At 37.3% G+C, this 23,538-nt stretch overlaps 1 protein-coding gene across 1 annotated transcript in view; it reads right to left on the reverse strand.

Moving 5' to 3' along the window:
* NUDCD1 (NudC domain containing 1) overlaps positions 1 to 17,961 on the reverse strand; it is a 26,559-nt gene extending 8,598 nt beyond the window's left edge. The window contains exons 1-5 of the mRNA XM_005423484.3: positions 17,919 to 17,961; positions 16,564 to 16,718; positions 6,463 to 6,648; positions 4,560 to 4,740; positions 1,782 to 1,967 (exon numbers count right to left, since the gene is read on the reverse strand). Coding sequence (XP_005423541.2) covers positions 1,782 to 1,967; positions 4,560 to 4,740; positions 6,463 to 6,648; positions 16,564 to 16,718; positions 17,919 to 17,961 — 751 coding nt within the window. The remainder of the gene's footprint in view (positions 1 to 1,781; positions 1,968 to 4,559; positions 4,741 to 6,462; positions 6,649 to 16,563; positions 16,719 to 17,918) is intronic.
* Between the last annotated feature and the right edge of the window lie 5,577 nt (positions 17,962 to 23,538).

Raw genomic sequence — 23,538 nt, forward strand, 5'->3', positions numbered from 1 at the left:
GAGTGATAAAGTACTGGAATGGTCTGCCCAGGGAGGTGGTGGAGTTGCTATCCCTGGATGCGTTTAAAAAAAGACTGGATGGGTCACTCAGTACCATGGTCTAGTTGAGGTGTTAGGGCTGGGCTGGACTTGATCATCTTGAAGGTCTCATCCAACCTAGTGATTCTGTGACAAGCTACTGCATGCTAGAAGTACATATCATTCAGAGATGTGAACATTTTTCCTTATATATTTTGCCAGAAGCTATGCTGACTACTCAATAGAACTTATTTTATAAGACTAAGTAGTCTTAATCTGCCTCAGCTAATAGAGATGAAATAGAACTGCTTGCCCAGAGGTAGTGATCAACTTTTATTACTGTGTTTAGAAGCTGTCTGATTACTAAACTGCTAGAAGAAATGGCCTTTTAAGATAAATGTTTATACAAAAAGAAGGCTATGACAGCATGAGGGGTAATCCACAGAAAATACAAATATAGATGAATATATTTTCTGAAGAGCAATCTTGTACAAGTTGCCTTTCTATTCTAAGAAAAACTAAAGTATGGGTTCCCCTTGAAAGCTCTCAAGTTGTCAGAACCCAACCCAAGATTCCACTGATCAAAGCCTCATACCAGCAACTGTGACTCTGGAAGGACTCTTGCACTGTTGCCCTTTGTTACAACTGCTCTGCTTGCAATGGATCAGTCACAGGTGCTATAATTATACTTCCCCAGAAACTATTACTGAGACATGACAGCCTTCAAAATTGTGAACACTGACACAAACTGTATCTGATATTGAAAGTTCATTACGCCTGCAATTTTATATAACTGTGCAAATAAAACTAGAGCCTACATTAGGGTTAGGAAAAGGCAACTGCATGATGGTGCTCAGCGCACTGAAGAACTCCTTTGACTCGAGATTTATACATAGAGACTATTCTTAATGAAATTACATGTACAATATCACAGTTGTCACAGTGTTTAACATTAACACATTCCAGAAATTTGATCCTTTTGTATTGTTTTCCAAATAGGTTTTCACACTATTGGCAAAGATTGTGCTACTATCCTTAGAGAGAATTTGTTAGAATGTGTTTACTAACAAATGCCTCATATGCAGAAACAGAAATCAAATGTGAAATAATCCAACATAATTACATAAACATAGGCATTACGGAACTTAGTGATACTTAGAAATAAACAACTGTATTAGTAGGTTTTTACATGCTTAGTTTTGTTTTGATTGCAAAGAAAAAAAAAAGTATGAATGCATTTTGTTGAAGATTTTCTGAACGGCTTTCCCACTGGAGCAAATAGAATCTTTTACAAGAGTCTCACTCTTTAAAACGATTTTTCAAAATAATTATTTAAATTTTGGAGAGGTAGGAATAAATTACATATCAAAAAGCTTTCTGATGAGTAACAGTTTGGGGAAGTCCATGGCTCCCTCCCATCTAGGAAGACGGGTTTCTTAATTTGAGTACTTCAGATAGATGCCTAAACTTAGGCATTAGCAATCCAACTAATATCAAAAACTTATTATACGTCTGTCTGCAAAATATCTTTTTAAGACAACAAAATTCTTCAAGTGTCTCCTGTCCAAAAAATTGCACCTAATATAGGTTTATGTGCAGTACAACTGCCACAAGTAAAAGCAAACAAACAAAAATCAATCTGTCCATAAGACAGATATTAAAACTTTCACTGCTAGAGTTTCCAAACAAATGCTAAACCAACAAGAGATGTCCTAAGTCAAAGAAGAGAGCAGCCTATCATAAGCTGTCAGACTAAGTCTTACCTTTCTTTTCATTTGATATTTTTGCATCATCATTTTCTTCTAATTTGTCACTTTCACTTTGCATAAACGTGAATGGTTTGTGGGAAACAATCATTAGACCCTCTCCACTTGGCTCTATTGCTGCATAATGAGGGACTGATTTTCCTTGCAAAACTCTCCTTTTAATGATTTCATATCTAGGATCACCTATAAGATAAAATTTTTAAAAAGTCATAATATATTTCTAGAAGACAAATTATTATCTAAGGAACACATTACATTTAAAAATACTATGTAATCCTACCTGTTAAATCACAGTACCATGGTTTTCCAGTGAGTTATACTGGATTAATCTAAGACTGCCTTTTATTCTTACGATGTCTTTGCTGATCACAGCTAGCCCAGCACACCCTCTCTACAAATAATATTTTTCTTGTAGAGAAGGTAAGAAGAAAGCTAAGCATGTCACATTTTCTGAATCTCATAAGGCAGCATGGTGCTTCCTCATTTCAAGCTTTTACAGTAAGTACTCCTAAAAGTTTAGTTAATGAAAGAAAACCAGCTTTGGAAGGGTACACCTTTGTTACAGTCCGCTGAAGTACCACAGAAGATATGAAAAGACCTAACCACGGCCTCCATTCTGACTTATTTTCCTCCTTCCATTCTTTTGCTCTTTGGTAACACAACAGTGGTGAGTGTGATCCCTTTGTCCAGTATACCAAACATGGCAGAAATTTCACATTTGTTGGTGTCAAGAGACATACTCATGTTTTAAGGCTTAGCTTTGATGAAGCACAGATTTTGGTATTTAAGGAATGGCCTGTTGCTTAACTACTTACTTTTACTAAAATCTGATTTGATAAACTGCATTCACAGACAGAGTTTCAAGGAAAAGCGAGCAACAGCAATTGACTACTGATGAAAGAGATTGTGGATTATTGTAATTCCTCAAAACAGCTTTTATCTTTGAGACTGGTTCATACATCAGTCTGATTCACAAGATGTTTATTTAAATGAAATAAAAAATTATTTCTCTCTTACTAATTAAAGATTCCTTTGAATTTAGTTATTTGCATCTCTACTGACAGTAATTTCAAACATTTTTTGTTCCCTGGAAATGCTGGAGTACTGGCAAGACTTTTTGAAAGATTTTTAAATCCACTTTTAGGGATTGCAAGAATATTTGTCATAAGTTATAAAACACACAATGTAAAAAAGAATTTTTAATGAAAGTGTAAAGTATTAAAAACACAATAAAAGCCTGTGTTGGTGCTCTCATGAGTAACAGTCTTCGGGTTCTATACTGACAGTGTTACTGATTCAGTTTTTCTTCTAAGTTATGAACAGTAATGTTCAGAGGTTTCTTTCTCTTGTTAAGCTTGCCACAAAAGCATAAGGCAGTTAGTCTCATGTGGCTTTCTGAGAAATATTTCCATCATCCAAGGTTTCAACAGCAGGAAACAACTAAAGCCACTGAGGGCAACACTGCTGGTGAAAGGTCTGGAAAGAATGTCTTGTCAAGACTAGGTGAGGCCTGTCTAGTTTGGAGAAAATGAGACTGAGGGACAACCTCATTGCTGTACAGTCTTCCCAGGGAGAGGAAGTGGAGACTGAAATGCTGAGCTCTTCTTGGTATCCAGTAACAGGACATATTTGGAATGGTTCAAAGCTGCATCAGATGAGGTTCAGACTGGACATCAGGAAGGATTTATTTCCTGAGAGTGTGGTTAAACACTGGAACAGGCTTCCTTGAGAGATGGTCAAAGTCCCATCTAACAGTGTTGAAGACGCATCTGGACAATGCTCTTAACAAGGCTTTAACTGGTCAGGCAGTTGGACTAGATGACAGTTTTAAGTCACTTCTAAATGAATTATTCTATCCCATGCTATGTTATCCATACTATGTATGAAGGAGATGGAAGAACATTTGGCTAGTAACATTACCGTATGTCTCAGCTCTTTAGTTCAACTAGTTAAAGATCTTGTGTTTCTGTCAGTATCAAAATTTTATTTCTTGCAACATAATGAGCAAGACCGTATCAGTCATTCCAAGAATGCCTATTAATTTAATCCACACATCTTTAAATCAGTGACACATGGGGTTTTGTATCCTTCATGTAAATCATGATATTTAATGTACATATATATGGTCATATTGAATATATAAAGTATAATTTGTAAAACTTTATAGGATAAAATATTAATTAATAGGTATTAATATACTAACTAATATGTTTTCAATATGTTGGTCTAAAATTAATGGAATAACTTCATACTCTTATTGCAGGAAAATGTAGGATATGCAGTATTTACTTTTTATGCTGCAGGTCTTACATTTATCTCACACTACTTCCAATCCCCTACATCATTTATTGGAAGTTAAAAAAACCAACAACAACAAAAAAACCAACCAAAGACCCATATCCAGCTGTAAAATGTTTTAAAAAATACTACAGACATTAGTTAGAAATAGTTCTGTATAACCTCGATTGTACAAGACCAAGCTAAACAGAAACTGTATTTCATAACATTCAAGTAATGTGCTATCTTGTTTTCTAATTATCTTAATGACACAAGTGCAAAACTTTACTTCCTGTTTTCCAAATATCTGTCAAAATTTAGGTCTACAACCAATAACTTGATCTCAAAATATAAGAAAAAATTACCTGTGTAAAATCTAAGCTGTGCAAAAGAAATATCAGAACTTGTGGGAAAATCACTTCTAAGACAAAGAATAAAAATATGATTTTTATTTTTTTTAAACATTACTCACCAGTAATATAAACGTAAAACACTTACCCTCTTTTCCTTCTGCAATTGTAACCCATTCCAAAGTAACATGAAATCCACTTCCTTTTGTATCCAGTTCATCTTTTTCTACCCTAAGCAGCAGCACAGCTAGTGAATGTGCATCAGATTTCACAAATGAAACACTGTGTGCTACAATAAATGGACTTCCTAGTTCTTCATTAAACACAATCTAGAAGACAAAAACATAATAAAAAGTCAGACAGTTAAAGATGGAAGCCTTGCTCTTTTACAGAAAGCAGGGAAGGGTTTCGGTGAATGTCAAATTACTAACAGTTTGTCTTCCACAAACCTCTCTGCCAACATGAACCCACAAATGTCATACAATTCTGGTTCCTCCTTCTGTGGCTATCAAGCTACTGTACTGAAATGTTTGTAAACATTATTGTTTATATTAAACAGTCGTTATAAGAGTCCATTAAACAAAGCACAAAGATCCTCAAACCTATCTGCATTGTGGCTGTTTAGCATTGCAATAAACAGACGTACAGCAACTGATGAGAACAAAAGGGTCCACAAACATTGCCTATAAACTGGGCAAACAGTCTCACATTCAAGATGAAAATGCAGGCACTTCCCCAAGGCTCTCACTAGTTCTCTAGATAATTCAACATTCTGAAAATCTTTGTAGACCTTGACATGTAGAAAGAAGACATAAAGGTCCAAAGCACCATTGCCAGTGTTCAATAACCAAATGTCCCATTATATTTAGCTTTGCAAGAGATCCCATTTTCCTCCTCTATAAAGAAGAAATAAAAGACTATAATGAAATGAAGGAGAACAATATTCATGTTCACGAGAAGCTAGGGTTAGAAGTTCTGGAATTTTTATTTATGTACATGGATTGGAAAAGTCCCTTCAATATCCGAATTAGGTAGGCAGAATACATAACTATTACCGTCATACTGAAAGGCTATTAGGTACCACTGTGAATATAAAATGTCATTAATTATGAACTTAAAGCTATAAATGCCATTAATTCATAAAAATTATTTATATAAGAAAATTATTTCATTAATTTTATACAGAAGGACTCCATATCTTATAGCATGAAACATTTGGTACCTATAGCTGAAAGCTTTAAATCTAAAAACCATGTATTCCAGCTTTTTTCAAAAAGTAGTCATTCAGTAAAAAACTGAAGATAAAAACAAAATTAGTCCAACCAACAGAGAAGAAGAAAAGAAGCATTTTTTGCTAGAAGATTAACACATGAAAATGAAAGAACAAATGAAAGGATAAATTACAAAGAATTCAAGCTGCAGCAGTTGAATGAGTATAGACTTAATCTGGCTGTTGTTACTGAAACCTGATAAAGTTTGAGGATTTATAGGGTTGTGATATTACTCTAAACAACTTTAAACTGCATGCTGTACATACTCAACAAGTCAATTTAAATGATGACAGAACGTCAAATATAAACCTTGTATTTTTGTTACACTGACAACTTCAATGTAACTTATTTTATGAGCATTCTCATACGGAAAAAACCCCAGATGGTATTTATTACCAAGCATCTAAAAAAAGGATGATCAATTTCCTTTACTGAACTCTTGAAAGATGTAGAGAAAGGAGCTAATCCATCATGTTGAAATCTTCCACTTCAGTATATACACCTACGTTTCTGTCAATACTAAAACATCTGTGGTTTCTTAGGAAACTACCCTCTAGTAAAGAAAACTGATACAAAATGCAGGCACTTTTTACCAGATTCATCTTCATAAACAAAAAGGAACTAACCACAGACAATGAGACTCACCGCTTCAGGTAGAAATGTAACAATTGCATTTTTTGTGTCCAAGCAGGATAACAAATACCATTATTAATTCAGCTAGATAACTTTGACAGGGATATATTTACTGTTCCTAAATATATTATTTATTGCAGGACATACCTCCCACTTTTCAGATGCACTGCTTCCACGCTTGCCTGATTTAATTAAATACAGTCTTCCTGTACCATCAGAAAGGGTAACCCACGTGGAGGATGAGAAATGCATGGAGGCACAAAGGCGATTATCACACGCAGTCAAGTCTGTAGGTAGCCTGAAAACTTCTCTTGGTTTTTGTAGAGCAGTGTCCTATAAACAGTCATGAACTAAGACTTTATGAAGTATTTATTAATTTCAGTAAAAATTACAGGCAAATTAAGAATAATAAATCTCAGTAGCAATGTACTAGTTTTGTGTATCATTGAGCATATTTGGAAAAAAGTGGGCAGCAAGCATAATTACAACTTATGTGGAAAAGGTGGTGGAAATTCATCAAATTGACTTCTATGAGTGTTTTCTAACTGGTATTTCAGCACTCTTTTTCTTCAATTTTAAGAAGTAACTATATTTTGCATTAGAAAAGGCTTTTATTTTCCCCTAGCATTCCTATATAATAATCACTTACCTCAAATAATTCTAGTCCAGGAAAAATGTGGAGACTTAAAAGGAAATGAAAGCCACAGAATTGTACTCAAACTAGTACACAAAACTCACCTGTAAATTTAAAATAATTTTACTTATTCTGTTGCACAACTGTCAAATATAATTTCTCAGCTTTTCTAGAGTGGTCACTTTATTCAGTAAGTTAAGAGAAGTAACACCTATGATTAGCCAGCAACAAAAGGCTGTGCTAATTCCTACCACATTTTCAAATTACTTTTCTATCACATTATTACTTATTATACTATGGAATTAAATCCAATTGGTGGCCAGTCACTAATGGCGTTCCCCAGGTCTTAGTATTGGGGTCAGTCCTGTCTAATATTTCTATCAATCATCTGCAAGAGAGATTTGAGGGTACCCTCACTTAGTTTGCAAATGACACCAAACTGGGCAGGAGTGTTGATGTGCTGGAGGGTATTTAGGCTCTGCAGAGGGATCTGGACAGGCTGGACTGATGGGCCAACACCAATGGTATGAGGGTCAATATGGAAAAGTTCTGGGCCCTGTCCTTGGGTCACAACCCCAGGCAGCACCACAGGCTGGTGGCAGAGTGGCTGGAAAGCTGCCCAATGGAAAAGGACCAGGAGTGCTGGTCAATAGCATCTGAACATAAGCCAATGTGTGCCCAGGTGGCCAAGAAAGCCAATGGCATCCTGGCCTGTATCAGAAATAGTGTGGCCAGCAGGATTAGAGAAATGACTGTCCCTCTACGCTGGGCACTGGGGAGGCTGCACCTCAGGTCCTGAGTTTACGTTTGGACCCCACACTATAAGAAACACACTGAGGGGCTGAAGTGTGTCCAGAGAAGAGCAATGGAGCTGGGAAGGATCTGGAGCAGAAGTCCTGTGAGGAGCAGAGCAGCTGAGGGAGCTGGGGTTGTTTTGCCTGGAGAAAAGAAGGTTCAGGGGGGACCTTATGGTTCTCTACAACGACCTGAGCAGAAGTTGTAGCCAGGTAAAGGTTGGTCTCTTCTCACCAATAACAAGCAACAGGACAAGAGGAAATGTCCTCAAGTTGCTCCAGCAGAGGCTTAGATGATATTAGGAAAAATTTCCTCAACAGAAGGAAACAACCCTATAAAACAGGCTGCCCAGCGTAGTTGGTGCAGTCACCATCAATGGATATATTTCAAAGATGTGTGGACACGGCGCTTAGGGACACAGTTTACTGATGGACTTAGCAGTGCTGGGTGACTGGTGGGACTGAATGATCCTAAAAGGCTTTTTCAACCTAAACAATACTGTGATTCTACTACATGCCAGGGTAAGTTTATCTGGCATCCTGTTGCAGTGCCACACTGCAATCTTTTTTAAGCTGAACTAGACATAGCTTTTGAGCAGGAATAAACAGAGACACTATGGTGAACAAATTGTACAGATGACATAATTCTTCAGTGAACAATCAAAACATACAGATTTTTTAAAAATTATGCATACCACTACATTTTACCAAAAAAAATCAATTATTTCCTACTCTGTTAATGTTACACAAATCAGCTTGATTCAACAACAGTGCAAAATGGATGTTAGATTAACAATTTCATCTATATTTCTAGTAATTGTTCCCATAATTCTTGCTTTAGCTCCGTGTGGTGTTCTTAATTTCCTGATAATTCTAACAGAAAGAAAAACTGCTTTCATGCTGAAAATTGGATTTCCAACTGTTTTCATTAAGTACAGTGGCATATCTTCCAGCATATCTTTTAGGGATTATTCTTTATCTTCTACCTTCACTCTCACATACAGCTCTTTCTTTGCTGAATAAGGCTTTGTGACTCACTTTCTGCTCATTATTTGGCTCATGGAACACTGCTGCCTGCTTAGGATTAAGATTTACCCCCATTTTTTGTGTTGAAGTAATCTCTGAATACCCAAGAGGCTTGTTAGGTTAAAAGAAAACTCTAACAAAATCTTTATGATTTGAAAATAATTTGGTGTCACAGTTTAAAAAACAGTCAGGACATGCTTTATTAGCAATACAGCTTGATCAGCTACTTATGAAGTAGATCGGGCTGCAGTATTAAGAGCACAAACAAAATATTCTCACAGAAAAACAGAAGATGGAAACTGGACATTCAGCAACATTACAGTCACATCTCTATAATGTGTTAAATAACTGAAATAGAACTTAATCATCTGAAGTTTTTCAACAGAACTAAGAAGCTGTTAAATAAGATGGGCTGGCAGTCTGTCACAAGTGGGGCCCCTCAGGGGTTGACACCAGGCCCCACACACTGAACATCTTCATAAGGTACCTGGATGATAGGATTGAAAGCACCCTCACCCCATTTGCTGATGACACTAAACTAGGTGATGAGGTAGATATGTGTACCTACAAGGGAAACATATGGGGCAAGAGAGCCAGAGAGCCTGGAAGAGTGGGGCAGCAATAACGCTGGGAAAATAAGCAAAGACAAGCATGGTCCTGCACCTGGAATGGAACAACCAGAGAGCTCAGAACAGGCCAGGATCCGTGTGGCTGGGAGAAGCCCTGATGAAGGGGACCTGAGGGCAACAGGGATAACAAGCTGACCATGAGCCAGCAGGGCAATGCTGCAGCACCAAAGGTAAACTGGATCCTGGGCTGCATCTGCACAAGTATCACTAACAGAGATAAGAGATGTGATCATCCCATTGTACACAGTGGTTGACAGGCCCCACCTGGAGTAATGTTGAAAGAAGACATGGAGAGATTCGAAAAGGTGCAAAGGACATGAACACCATCAAATGACTGGAGAATCTCTCCTGTGTGAGAAGATTGAAGGAGTTAGGCTTCATCTCCCTGGAGAAGATTCAGGGGAGATCACATCGCAGTGTTCCAGGGCAGCCACAAAGAGATCAGGAGCTCTCTCTTCACAAGAAGCCACATAGAGAACACAAGGGACAACAGCTGAAAGTTGCATTAGAAGAGGTTTCATCTAGACATAAGAGAAATTTTTATAATGAGAACAATCAGTGACTGGAACAACCTCCCCAGGGACACAGCAGGAACTCCATCACTGGAGTTTTTCAAGACAGAACTGGACAGAGTGCTAGAAAACCTCATCTAGGCTCCTTTTACCATGAAAGTTTGGACTACAGGATATTTTGAGATCCCTTCATCTGGGCTGTTCTAAGATTCTAAAATAAACAAAAATATAATTTAAAAAATCCAAACCCACACCATATTCTCCATCTTGTCCCTCTTACAGATTCATAGACTGCAGAATCTGATCTGCAGTCTTCAAAGACGTCTTCCAGTAATAACAAAGAAAAGCAATTCCTGTTCTTTTCTGTATCTTTGGGGGAACATTTCTCAGGAAGTCATGGTTGTTTCCCCTAATTTACAGAGTGTTTTTTATATATATGTACCATATATGAAACAAAATTAGATAAAATGGGTTTCATGGGTATTTTACAAGCTAGTGTACCCACATGTATTTGAACAATATAATTATTTCTGAAAAAAAAGGAGGTGCCTGACTGACCTTTAGAGATAATCCCTTTTTAAACCACATCTATCTTCTTAACCCAACAACAAATAGACCATGTTGAAAACATAAAAAATGGTTATAGAACCAATGAAACTATATTTTGTTTTATTTTACTAAGCTCATTTCCAGTCAGTAGATCTACAATTATTTCTGAAGGTCCACAAATCAGAAACCTCTGTTTAACAAGAGGGAAGTTCTTCCCTCATTACTAAAAATCAGCATTGCTGTCACTAAAATGAAAATATATTTACAGAGAAATGTATTTGTAAAAATAGAAAAACATAATTTGAAAAATATTACAGGGACAGTTTTGAAGATATTGACAAGTATGTAAAAGGAAGCAAAAACAGAAGCATACTTTTGTATTGACAACCTGGGTGGGAAACAAGTAATTTTTGATCCTGTGACAGAAAATATTTCTTAGTCTCAGGTCCATCTTTAACATAGTAAGGCATGAGACTAAGAAATAGCAGTGAAAACATTCAAGATTAAAACTGTCTCTCATTATGGACCTCCAATATTCAGCCACAAATCATTTAAACATCTTCTGTCCTATTTTCACGCAAACAATCAGTAGCTTGGGGGAAATAATCTGCTTCTAGCAAAAGAAACTTACTCATTCTGCTCTGTGAAATAAGGCAGGCAAAAATATACATACACAGGACTGTCTCCAAAAGAGTCCTTTCCACTTGGGCACGTGAATGCAACACAGAGAGAGCACACTGTGCATGCAAAGCGTGCACTGGCCTCATTTATTAAGAATCCTGCCTTCGAGGGCATTTCAAAACATTCCTATTTTCCAGATGTTAGTAAACTCAGATGTGCATTTAACACACGCTGAAAGGTAAGCAAGAGAAATTGTATTTGGGTAAGTACCATTTTATTAAGCAAGAGCAAAAAAAGACCAGATAACAAACAGATAGCCTGCCTTTTGGGCCTACTTAAATTAATATTAGAGATTACTGTGTGTACAAGAAGATTATGAAACCTGCAATGGAAAATTCACAAATTTTTAATTATTAGAAGCATTCAGGATCAGTTTGTGGTATCCCTACACCCCTTGGACTATTCTGCTAATTTATAACACATTCAGAAAGGGAGAATGAAAGAATTAAAAGGAAAAAACCCAAACAAACCAAAACCACAACCCAAACAAATATCACACAATCACAAGATACAATAAATTTTGGCTTCCTCGCATTTTATTTAATTTTTAGATTTCACTGAAAGGCATTTTTTTTTCCTATGAAGTAGAAGAGTTTTCCATTGTAACTAGCAGTGATTACTAAGCCTAGGAAAAAAAAGTCAAAATCCTGTGTATCTTATCACAGAAAGAGGAAGCATCATTCCTCTTAACGGTGACTACAGGGCTATACTGTATAACATTACAAAGACCACACTTTTGTCAGCCTTCAAGTGAATTTTAAAAGTAAGCTTCAAATAGTTTTGGATGCAATTAAAATAAAAAATTATCAACTACCTAATCTTCTAAAGATCACATCAGATTTATCAGCATTGAGCAGGAATTTCAGAACTCAATCTCCTAAAAAAAATGAAAAATGATCTTTACTACAATGCCTTAAAAATTTCCTTTCAATAGGCAAGAAAGGAAATAATCTTCTTCACAACATTTCTGTTCACTAATTTAACTTTAGGCATTTATAAGAACAGTCTCTAATCTCATTTTGACAATGAAAAGGATGGACTTCCTTGAAGATGAAACAAAACCTCCTATCAATCTCATTGTGTCAGATTAGAATCCCATTTTGTCAGATTAGCTTTTTGACTGAGTTTCTTTGTTCACTAGGTGGTTAACTGGGGTAATAGCAACTCCCTGCTTTAGAAGCATGAGGGGATGGTGAGAGTCTGTAGCCATGTATTATACCAGCAAGAACTGGCTAAAACAACTTGGCACTGCTCAGGCATTGGTCAGTGCTGGTGAGCAACTGTATTGTCCATCACTTTTTTTTCCTTCTTTATTTCTCTCTCTTTCACTATAATTATTACTTTTGTTGTTGTTATTATTATATTTTGCTTTATATAACTTGTTAAGCTGTTCTTACCTCAATCTGTGTGTTTTACCTTTTCTGGTTCTCCTTCCCATCCTACTGGGGATGGAGGAGCGGCAGTGAGCAAACAGCTGCATTGTATTTAGTTGTCAGCTGGGCTAAATGACAATACTGTACAAACACGAGATATTTTATAAAATATTTAAAACAAAAATTCATTTTTTTAAAGGAAATAACTGGGAATGAGAAAGGAATAAAGGAATAAAAAAAGAAAGGAAAAAAAAAGCTGTAAGTCATACGGCAATTCCCACAAAGTACAAATAACAAATACAAGACCATGTTTTTATGAAAAATCAAAATACCTAGGCATTTGACACATCTCTTTAACTGAAAAAAGTCCTTACCAAGCATTCTGAATAACAAAGAGACATGTATTTAACACCATTAAATACAACAGTGAAAGATTTTGTTGTTCTCTATCAGCTTTCTTATTCTGACTTGCTTGAAATAGAATTCCCACATTGTGTCTGGTGCCACTAACAGGTGTTCTGAATCAAAGTTAACTGAAAGTTACAGAAAGAGTATCCCATAGCTAATTCTTATTGGAAATTAAAGAGATGAAAATATATCTATCTTTAAGGATTTTAACTAGGTGTGAAAAGAGTACCTATTGCCACAATTTTTCAATTTATTTATCTGAGCATAAAAGAAACCAAGTTGTCTTTGCAAGAAGAACTTTAGGGTCAAGAAACCAAGTCCAACTGCTTAATAGAAAACTATGAATGTTTTGCAGCTATACTGGAATTCTACAAACACCAAGCAATCAACAAAGTTGCATAAAATTAACCCGACCAATTAAAAAAATCTCAAGTCAGTAATCCTGTCACTACCCTGCCCATTGGGTGTTTAAAGCAAAGTATTGATTGCTGCTGGCATACCAAATAAAAAAAGTCCAACAGCTGTAAGAGGAGAAGGTTAAAGCTATTAGACAGTATTTCCAGCCAAGTTAAAAGTAACAATTTCCTCAATCTGGTATAAAAAACCCACCTGAATACTCATCCATCAACACAGAAGAAATGCTTGTGTTCATCACATTTCTTTTTTCAATTATGTGTGATTTTGAACAAGTGGCAAGGTGTTATATGCACTTCTTTTCCTTCACAGATGACATCTTTTTAAACACCGAAGTTGCAGGGATAATTCATGATATATGATAATCAACACACTTTCATATTAGAATCAAAGCTGCAACCAAAATAAGAAATAGAACTAGAAATAATGATGTACTAGAAAGTCTATGTGCTCTTTCACACTGATTTTAGGATGAACTCATCACCCTGTTCCATCTTCTGTTTTAAAGAAGACTGACATTAATTTTAATTGTAAGCTGTACTTGTCCAAAACCAATGCTTTTTTTAATATACATTTGACTAATATATGGCTGGGCACATTTGTAATGAGACACCTTGTTGACGTTTCTGAACACAAATTCAAAGGAATTATTCATATGCAAACATGTTTCCTTTACAAAACAGAACAGTATCATGTATTAGGACACAAGATGGTGTCTATTTCACAGCTTAATCAGTTTTATTTTCCCCTTCAGGTGGAACCAAAACTTGTGACCAGATATTAATCAAATGCCATTACTTTGAAATAGATCCTAGAGAAGAATATTTCTTGTCTCAATTTATAGGCTGCTGTAAAATCTTTTATCTGCTAAGAAATAGATTTACACACATAGTGCCCTCCTAGTAAAGGAAAGGTATTGAGTATCTGTGTTGTGCAGGCAGAGGGGACCTGCAGGGGTGCCCTCACTGAGGAGGGGCCAGGGCTGCCCAGCGCACATACAGCCACTTCCAGCTGGCTCCACTGGACTCTTCATAGCAGATAGTTGAGCTTGCAGCTAAGCCAATGGTGTGGAACAGAGGTTTGCCTGCAGCCCTTGGAGCAGACCACAGAAAAGCAGGCTGTCCTCCTGAAACCCACAGGGGACAGATATCCACAGTGTTGCTCATGGAAAAGCACACAGTGGAGCAAGTACAAGTTTCTGAACAATGGAGCTTGTTCCTGTTAGAAGCTTCGTGTGATCTTCTTTCCTATCATCCTACAATAGTCCTGATTGGCAATAAATTAAATAATTTTCCCCAAAGTCAAGTCTGTTTTGCCCATCATGGTAACTGGTAAGTGATCTCCCTAATTTTATCATCATCCACAAGCTTTTCTCTCATTTTTTCTTGCCATCTTGTTGAATAGGGGGAGTGAGAGAGTGTTTGGGTGGGCATCCAGCAGCAATCCACATCCACAGTTAACCAACCTCAAAGGATAAAACAAAAAATGAGATTATGACAAGCCACTGTTAAGGCTTTCTTTTAGCTGTTTCTACTAGGAATCCAGATGATCTCAAAAGTTTTGGAAGAAGTCCTAGAAGATTATTTTGTCACAGTAAGAGTCTGCCAAAGTCTCCAACTGCTACATACTATGAAAAGGAAAGGAATCTTTTGCACCTTCCATTCTCACCCTACCATGCTCTGGAAACCTTTACTTCCTGAAAATCTAAAACTACAGTTTCAGAATTTTTCTTAGTTTAGTCCTGACCTAGTAATTTCTGTCCCCAGAACCTTGCACAGGCTAAGCCACATGCTCTCAAAAACCCACGCATAGCCTTGTGTTTTCTTTTGTCCGACAGGATTACGAGTCAAACTCAGGTAGTATGAAAACAGGCATTCTCCTTTCCACACAGTCTTTTCTTTCTTAATGCCCAAGCACTACAACTGTTACGTGCCAGAAACATGGTGTCCATAGAACCATGCCCTTCCCTCTCTGAAATGAAGTATAGTTTTGTAAAGGAAACGAAAGCATCCAAGCATTCAAATGGCTCAAAAGAAATACTGCTTGATTACTTAGGACCACCAGTATAAAAGCAGAAATTTCAGACTTGGTCTAGCTTGCTTACACTATTTCAACTTCCCTCACGGCCACCAGCATCTTTTTGCCTCCAACAAATGATGTCTAGATCAAGCATTTCTAATTCTAACATACATACAATGACTGGGTTTTCAAGCTAGCAAACAAACATCAAGAAATACCAGAGAGAAAGAGAAAAGTAACTAGAGAAAAAGCATCTTCCTTTCCTTCAGCTTGTCATCATGTCCATCTTGCCCAGAATGGAAGCAGATGTACCACTATGTAGAAGCCTAAAAGAAAAGAGCTAATGTGTATGTCTCCAGCAGTGATAGCCATACACTGTGGACTCAACCAAGGTTTGTTGATAATAACACACTGTAAGAAAGAACAGGATGTGGCTGGAGACAGGGGCCACACAGAGGTAGGACAGCACTTTTCTGGGACAAATGTCCTTGTTCTGGCTCCTAGAGATAAGCACAGCACAGTACAGCATTGCATGCTGTAGGAACTGCATATATGTGGAGAAGTGGATGTGGACATGGACTGCAGGGGGGAGATATGACCACTAGAGACCCCTTAAGCCCTCCAACCTATTTCCAGAAGGGACTGAAAGAACAAACTTCACATAACTGATAACTGATGTGTGTAGAAAGTGAGTCACCTATTTTCCAAGTGGAGAAACTGACCCATAAACAAGTATTCCCATCAAGCCCAGGCAGCACCTCCAGGACCCTGAACATCCCATCAACCCACTACTCTGTTTGTACTAGGAGGCCAGGGACTAACATTTCAATTTCCATACCACATATGTAACTCACTAAAAAACCTCTGTAAGCTTTTTTGAACCCTCTGGCTTTTGTTTTTCCTTTTGGCCACAAGCATCTTCAACTCTTGAGTGCTCCTGTCCCCTTAAGCAGGGGTACAGGGCTATTGCAACACACACTGTAGCAACACTAATGCAATATTTTTAACATAAAGAAGTCAGAAACTTCTCTTAAAATCCTTTTATTCTTCCTGGTGAAATGCATTTTTGTTGAAATATCTTCCACCTATCTTCATGGCAATAGCTTCCCCCAATTTTTGCATTTGGATCCTACTTGCAGTATTTTCTATCTCGTCTGCTCCCATCTTTTCCAATCCAGTGGTTAAAAAAAAAAAAGATTTTATTCTTACCAGAGTCACTGACAGATTCATAACCCTTCCAAACTGATCAACATAGTAGACATTATCCTGGTACCAGGAATCAAGGTGAAGATAATTATACATGCCAAAAGCACGCATGTGGTCAAGGGTATATTGATCATCACGAAGCTGCACTTCTGCTACAGCTGGAGGGAAAAGAAAAAAACTGTTTTAACAATTATTTATTTACAATTTAGTAATTTAAAATTCAAACTAATAATTTTAAAATAATTCTTCAATTTTCACTCCATAGGTATGCTTTATTTGAAGAAAAATACATGATGTATACATAGTTCAAAATTTCCCCATAAGCTTGGAAAGCAAGTCATCCACCCTGAAGGCCACTGGAGTAATTTGCTTTGATTATCTCATCACCATTACCATTTACAGTGGCCTGTTGTGGTGGGTTTGCCCTGGCTGGATGCCAGATGCCCACTAAAGCCACTCGACATGTCACTTTCCTCCTCAGCTGGACAGGGAAGAGAAAACATGAGGCTCACTCGAGAGGATGAGCACAAGGAGAGATCACTCACCTATTACTGTCACAGGCAAAACAGACTCAAGCTGGAGAAATTAGTTTAATTTACTGCCAATCAGACCAGGGTAATGAGAAATAAAATTAAATCTTAAAACACATTCCCCCCCAACTCTCCCTTCATCCCAGGCTCAACTTCACTCCCACTGTTCACTCCGTCCTCCCCTCTCCAGTGGCACAGGAGACAGAGAATGGAGGTTGAGGCCTCTCTGCTTCTCCTTCCTCCTCATTCTCTTCGCCTGCTCCAGCAAGGAGTCCTTTCCACAGGAGACAATCCTTCACAAACTTTTCTAAGGTGAGTTCTTTCCACAGGCTGCAGTTTGTCACAAACTGCTCCAGAGTGGCTCCCTTCCACAGGTCACAGTCCTTCACAAGAAACTGCACCAGCGTGGGTGCCCAGCGGAGTCACAAGTCTTGCCACCAAACCTGCTGCGGTGTGGACTCCTCTCCCCATGAGATCACAGGTCCTACCTGGAGCCTGCTCCAGCATGGACTTTCCATGCCATCACAGTCTCCGTCAGGTGCATCCACCTGCTCCAGCACAGGGTCCTTCACAGGCTGCAGGTGGATCTCTGCTCCCCTAGGGGCCTCCATGGGCTGCAGGGGAACAACCTGTACCACCATGGTCTTCACCACAGGCTGCAGAGGACTCTCTGCCCTTGGCACCAGGAGCACCTCCTTCCACTTCTTCCTCACTGACCTTGGTGTCTGCAGAGTGGTTTCTCTCACACAGCCTCACTCTTCTCTCTGGTTGCAGTTCTTGTGCAGCAGCTTTTTATACTTTTCCAGTTTATTATCCCAGAGGCACTACCACCATGGCTGACGGGCTCAGCCTTGGCCAGCAACGGGTCCATCTTGGAGCAGCTGGGATTGGCTCTGTCAGACATGGGGGAAGCTTCCAGCAGCTTCTCACAGAAGCCTTCCCTTGTAGCCCCCCTGTAACCAAAACCTTGCCATGCAAACCCAATGCACCACCACCCTGTCTCTCACCAGCATGTGTTGAGGTCAAATTTATCAATAACCCTCACAGGATGAAACACACATCTACACACAGGCAACAACAATGTCAAACCTACTTTGTATTGCAGTAAGGGGAAAAAAGTCTGCTCTATAGTAACTCTAGGAAAACAGCAGCCAAAAGAAATATTCCATATAACCACATGGATTTCATACTCTTAAATGCTGAGCTACTATACCAACACTTGTAAGGCAAAAGATTAAAACAGTACAAAGCACAATTAGCTCACAGTAACTACAAAAAAACCCAAAAACACAAAAAACAAAACCACCATACAAAATTACAACAAAAATCAAAAGCAAACAAACAACCCTCCACCATGTTCTTAGCACACTCACTGAGGCTGAAATTTCCAGAAATATCTAAGATACCATACAAATTTCAGACTAAGTTTTTCCAATTGAAAGAGGCTGCAAAGAATGGCTATTCAGGAGCCATTTTTGTATTCTAGAATACGACCTTCTTCAAGGCAAGAAGCTTAGTACCTACAGTCATTTACTTAAGCAAGATTTTTCCAAATAGAAAACCTCTACTTAACTATCAGTAATCAGGACCAGATTATTTGTTGAAGACTAACCAGCCTTTTATTTAAATTATGTGTAGCTTTTATTTAAATTATGTTCAGCTTTTTTCCTCCTATTCTGTATCTATACAGAGATGCAGCAGCTGTAGTCCAAATACCTCAAAATACATTAGCAGAGGTCTAGTCCATCGTTCTGTAAATAGTCTCAGATAGACCAGAACTCCATTTCATTCTCCAGTATAGTCAACCCAGGATACTTAGATTTCCTGCAGGGAAATTATTTTGAACTTCACCCAACAAAATTCCTTTAGAAAGTTACAAATAAACTGTCAGTCTATGATAATTAGCACTCAAGCCCAAAGTATGTGAAATGCACCTCAAGGCTAATCCTACTCATAGCAGATTGTAGCTCCCAATTTTTCAACTTCTACTTTCTTCCCTTCTCTGCTCAGAAACAGAGAAAATCTATTTCCAGTATTTTACTGCCATCCCACCCCATAACAGGGACCACTCACAACTCTCTGCAGCAGCACTCAGACTTCTGACTCTTCTTTAGCATCTACTTGAACCCTACTGCAGCAGAAGTAATTTACTGTGGCAGAATACCAATTCCTGCAAAGAGCAGCTCATTTGGCAGTACCATCAGTGCCACTGCACAGCTATCACAAACTCAACAACCAGATAATCCCTGTATGGCTCAGAACAGACCCCATCAGAGACGCTGGCTATTAACATAACAGTGGCTTTAGGAAACGATGCAAGATTATGCTGCCTGATTAATAAAAAATCCGGTCATACTATACAAAATGCTTGCAAAATGACAGGGTAATTAGCAATTAGTCTCCTAATCACTGTTGATATTTGCAAACCAGCAGTTTTAATTCCACCCAGATCAAATCATTATTCATATTCACCACACAGGAGGGATTTCTGTACCTCTGCAATTAACAAATTACTGTTCCACAAGCTATGGCCCCTCAAAACAAGCTAGAATATCAACAAAGGAGAAAAAAATACACCTGTCTTAATGGTAAGGACTGCTACCCATTCCAATTCCTACTTTAATTAATTAGAATGTTTTACTCTAAATTACACTGTAAAAAAAAAATAGAATATATTGTGAAAATGCATTTTAAAGTTGTTTGTGTAACCAAGCTTTATCACAGAGATATTTTTCCCAATGCAACAGGAGACGACATGAATGTTTTGTAAACTATTAAAGGCCAAACCAAATATAATCCAGGATAATTATTATCAGTGAAACCAAGCACATATAATCTACTTCTTGTATAGCTGATCCTATGAAATTAGAATATACATGCAGAAACGTGTAAAGATTTTTTTAGCACAAACCCCCTGAAATGGTAAGCCTTCCTTTCTCTACTTCTCACTCCCTACTCCCCTCGTTATGTTGTTCCTGTCAGAACTGTAACTAAAAACAGTCCAAATACACCAAACTAGATGATTCCTAAAGTTAATGCATAATTTTTCACGAAGATTCTTGGAACAATAAACTATTGATTAGCTGATTGCAAGGTGAAAAACTTTATAAAATCTGGAAGAACATGAACTCTCTCTCCTTTATTTTTCTAGACTGTAGTTCTGATAAGCCCTGAATAATAAAAGGGGTCAGGAATAGGAAATCCAAATCCATTATATTATTGCCATATGTAATTAATTCCATAAACAGAAGTCAGAAACTATACAATACACAGGTGATTTGAAATTAGGAAATCTGACAGATCTGTATTGTCTTGTCATGAAACACTTCAAATGAGGCAGCCAACTGCTTTCAGAATGTATTATACATATGTATAGCTCTTCCAAGATGAAGCAATTAAAGAACCTATGCCATTCTCCATTAATTGAAAATCATACTGTGACCAAGCGAAATCTGCCATCTGCTATCACATACCACATGCTTAGATAGTTTATAGAAGACTCTACACTAGGGTGAAATTCATTCCTTCCTTTCTACAGCCTTCAAGATACAAGGTTTCTTGATGGTCTTTCAAAAAAAGAGAAAACCAATAGAGCTGAGTGCAAAAAAATAAAGGAGAAAAGAGAAAAGAAACAGACTTTTAATAAAGTAAATTCAGAGAAAGGAAAGTTAGTATAAGTGGAGAAGAAGAAATACTTCAATCAGATCATCACCTTATTCAGCCTCACAGTTACACAGTTCTATGAGTTTTAATTTAGTTGTTCCGTCAAGATTTTTTTCTGATTTGTTGTTGTTTGGTTTGGGTTTATTTCACAGTTTTAATTTTCTTCCTGGGTTTTTGGTGGTTTTTTTTTTTTGTTTATGTGATTTTTAAGAGTCAGACCAATGCACCTGTCTCAATGGGTTCACTAGTCTGTTTGGGTTCAATTAAGAAGCAGCAGTCAATGGCAGCTATTCAACAGAACGATACGTGGTCTCTTTCAAATTTCTGATAAACACACCTGCACCATCATAACCCAGCAACACTGATTCATGCACAGTTATTCATACCAGAAAAGAATGCGAGTATGCACACTGTATAAACTAAATCTCAGCTTTCCACATTAATTCCCAACAACTCTAGTTGCATAGGATATTTTGGACCAGTATAAAGAAAACTATTCTACTTTTCTAGAATTGTATTTATCTCTACTAGTTCCATGCTTTAAAAGAAATAATTTAAATAATTTGACTCAAAATAGTTTAAACATAATTAAAGATTTGCACTCACAATGCTTTACTTCCAAGCAAAAGCACTAAATACAAAGTAATTCATAAGAATCAACAGAAGCAACACATCCCTAACCTGTTACTATAAGATCTCTAGCTAGATATTATTATAATTACTAGTCTGCAATGCAAAAAAAAAAAAATTCTGCTCTGAATAAAGAACATTCAATCAAGGAACTTATACTTTAAATGAATAGAGAGGTCTTAGATCTGCCACCAAACACTATGAAGCAGAACTGGGGAAAAAAAAAAAGAAATTAGAGAAAAAAAGGATGAGGAACAACCCTGAAACAGCCCCTCTACTCTATTTTTATATGTTTCCCCGAATACACCAAAGCAACTTCAGAAAATTGCAAAATATGCAAAGTAATTATACCAGCATATTCTGTGCTATCAAATATTATATACTTGTATGTCATGCCTTGTTTTACAATGCCACCCAGTGGAAGCAATTTTGTATTGCAGACACACTGGTCCATTAGTGAAGAGATAATTTATTTTCTAGTATCAGCATTCAAAGATCCTTCTAACCCTGCATTAATGCTTTTTCTTTTAGTTATAAAAACCATGTTTTTATTGTTAAAGGCAGCATCTCGTTGTTGAGGAAATATGTGCCTGAGACCTAAACTTCTATGAATTACAGCTGCAAATCTGAAAAAGCTCACAATTTCTTACTATTTCCCATACATTAATTTAAACACTCTTTTTATATTTAATTTTTCAAATGTAAATGGAAAATGCAAATGAAAATCTCTATAAATGTTTGAAACATACCAGTGCCTTTTGCTCCATGAAGTCACAGACCTGTTTTCCATGTAGCACTACTAATGAGCAACTTTTCACTGAAGCAGGCCTTCTAAGCAGCATGTATTACCACCATTTTTCAAAAAAAGTGATAAAACTGATAAATGCACATGATCAAAGGAATGCATTCTCTGTATATGCTCCTGGCTTGCATCAGCAGCTCCATCTCTGAGCAAATGTTCACTCTGCCTTCCAGCTGTAGCTATACTGAAAAACATCCGCTACATTATAGGTACAATGGTCCTGCCAAACAGACAAGATAAAGAGGAAGGGGATCAGGGACATCCACATCTGAATAAATTCCAAGCCTCTGGAAAGGAAAAGGAATTATGAGACATCAAACCAGTAACAAGCAATAGTCTCGATCCCTTAAAAATGTTATGCAACTTGGACATGTTCCTGCCTGGAGACAAGGACTTGCCCCACAATCTCTTCTTTGGACTCTGCTGAGCTCGGATTAGGGCAGAAGAGATAACCATAACCAAGATGCTCATTCGTCCCTCCTAAATGTTAGGTGATCTAAAAAAAGGCGTTACAAAACTCAGTGCAAGGAAACATTTGAAAGTAAGTTACGTAAATAAACCTTAAAAAGTAAGGAGAAAGACAAAATGTACAGTGAAGAGCTAGGAATTAAAAGCATAATAATATAGGACTCATTACTAGCTGAAATATATTACCAGGAGAAGAGATGAGAAAACAAATGACTGTGACAGTTTAGCACTAACTAGGACAGAATGGGTTGGAATAAGGAAGAAATAAAAGAACATGCAAATCATAGTACTTAAAAGAGAAGGGGCAGCATCATACTTCCCCCATTCTTCTTCACTGTGACCATACATTTTTAGAAATTTATTAGAAAATCACCTTTTATCACAGATCTAATAAATAAATTGTTTCTTAAAATGTCAGATGCATATCTGACCACAACAAATTCCTGGCAACCATAGTCAACCAGTTGAAGGCATATTAGAACTGAACACTAGGTTTTACATGATGGTCAGAAAATTAAGCTCACTGTAGTCCTCAGGAACATGACAACCATCACAAGTTGTCACATAACACTACATGCTGCTCTCCACCTGCTCCAGGGGCTGAAGACTGCATCAATTCCACAGGGCATTTTTTTGGTGATTTTATTTCATAGCCAGCAGTGAAATTCATGAAAATAGATAATAAACACTTCAACTACAGCTGACTTAAAACTCAGTTCTACTTAAGAACAAGCACTTACTTCTTTTTATTGTCATGTATTCCAAGTACTCTAAAATTCACATATTACTCTTAACTGCCCCCGAATTTGGGATGCTACCCAAGCAGAACTACAAATCTCAGGTCATTTGAGACAAACACTCATTACATCTTTTTCTGTAAAACAA

Source organism: Geospiza fortis, unplaced genomic scaffold (assembly GCF_000277835.1).
Source record: "Geospiza fortis unplaced genomic scaffold, GeoFor_1.0 scaffold200, whole genome shotgun sequence".
In the NCBI taxonomy this organism is placed as follows: domain Eukaryota; kingdom Metazoa; phylum Chordata; class Aves; order Passeriformes; family Thraupidae; genus Geospiza; species Geospiza fortis.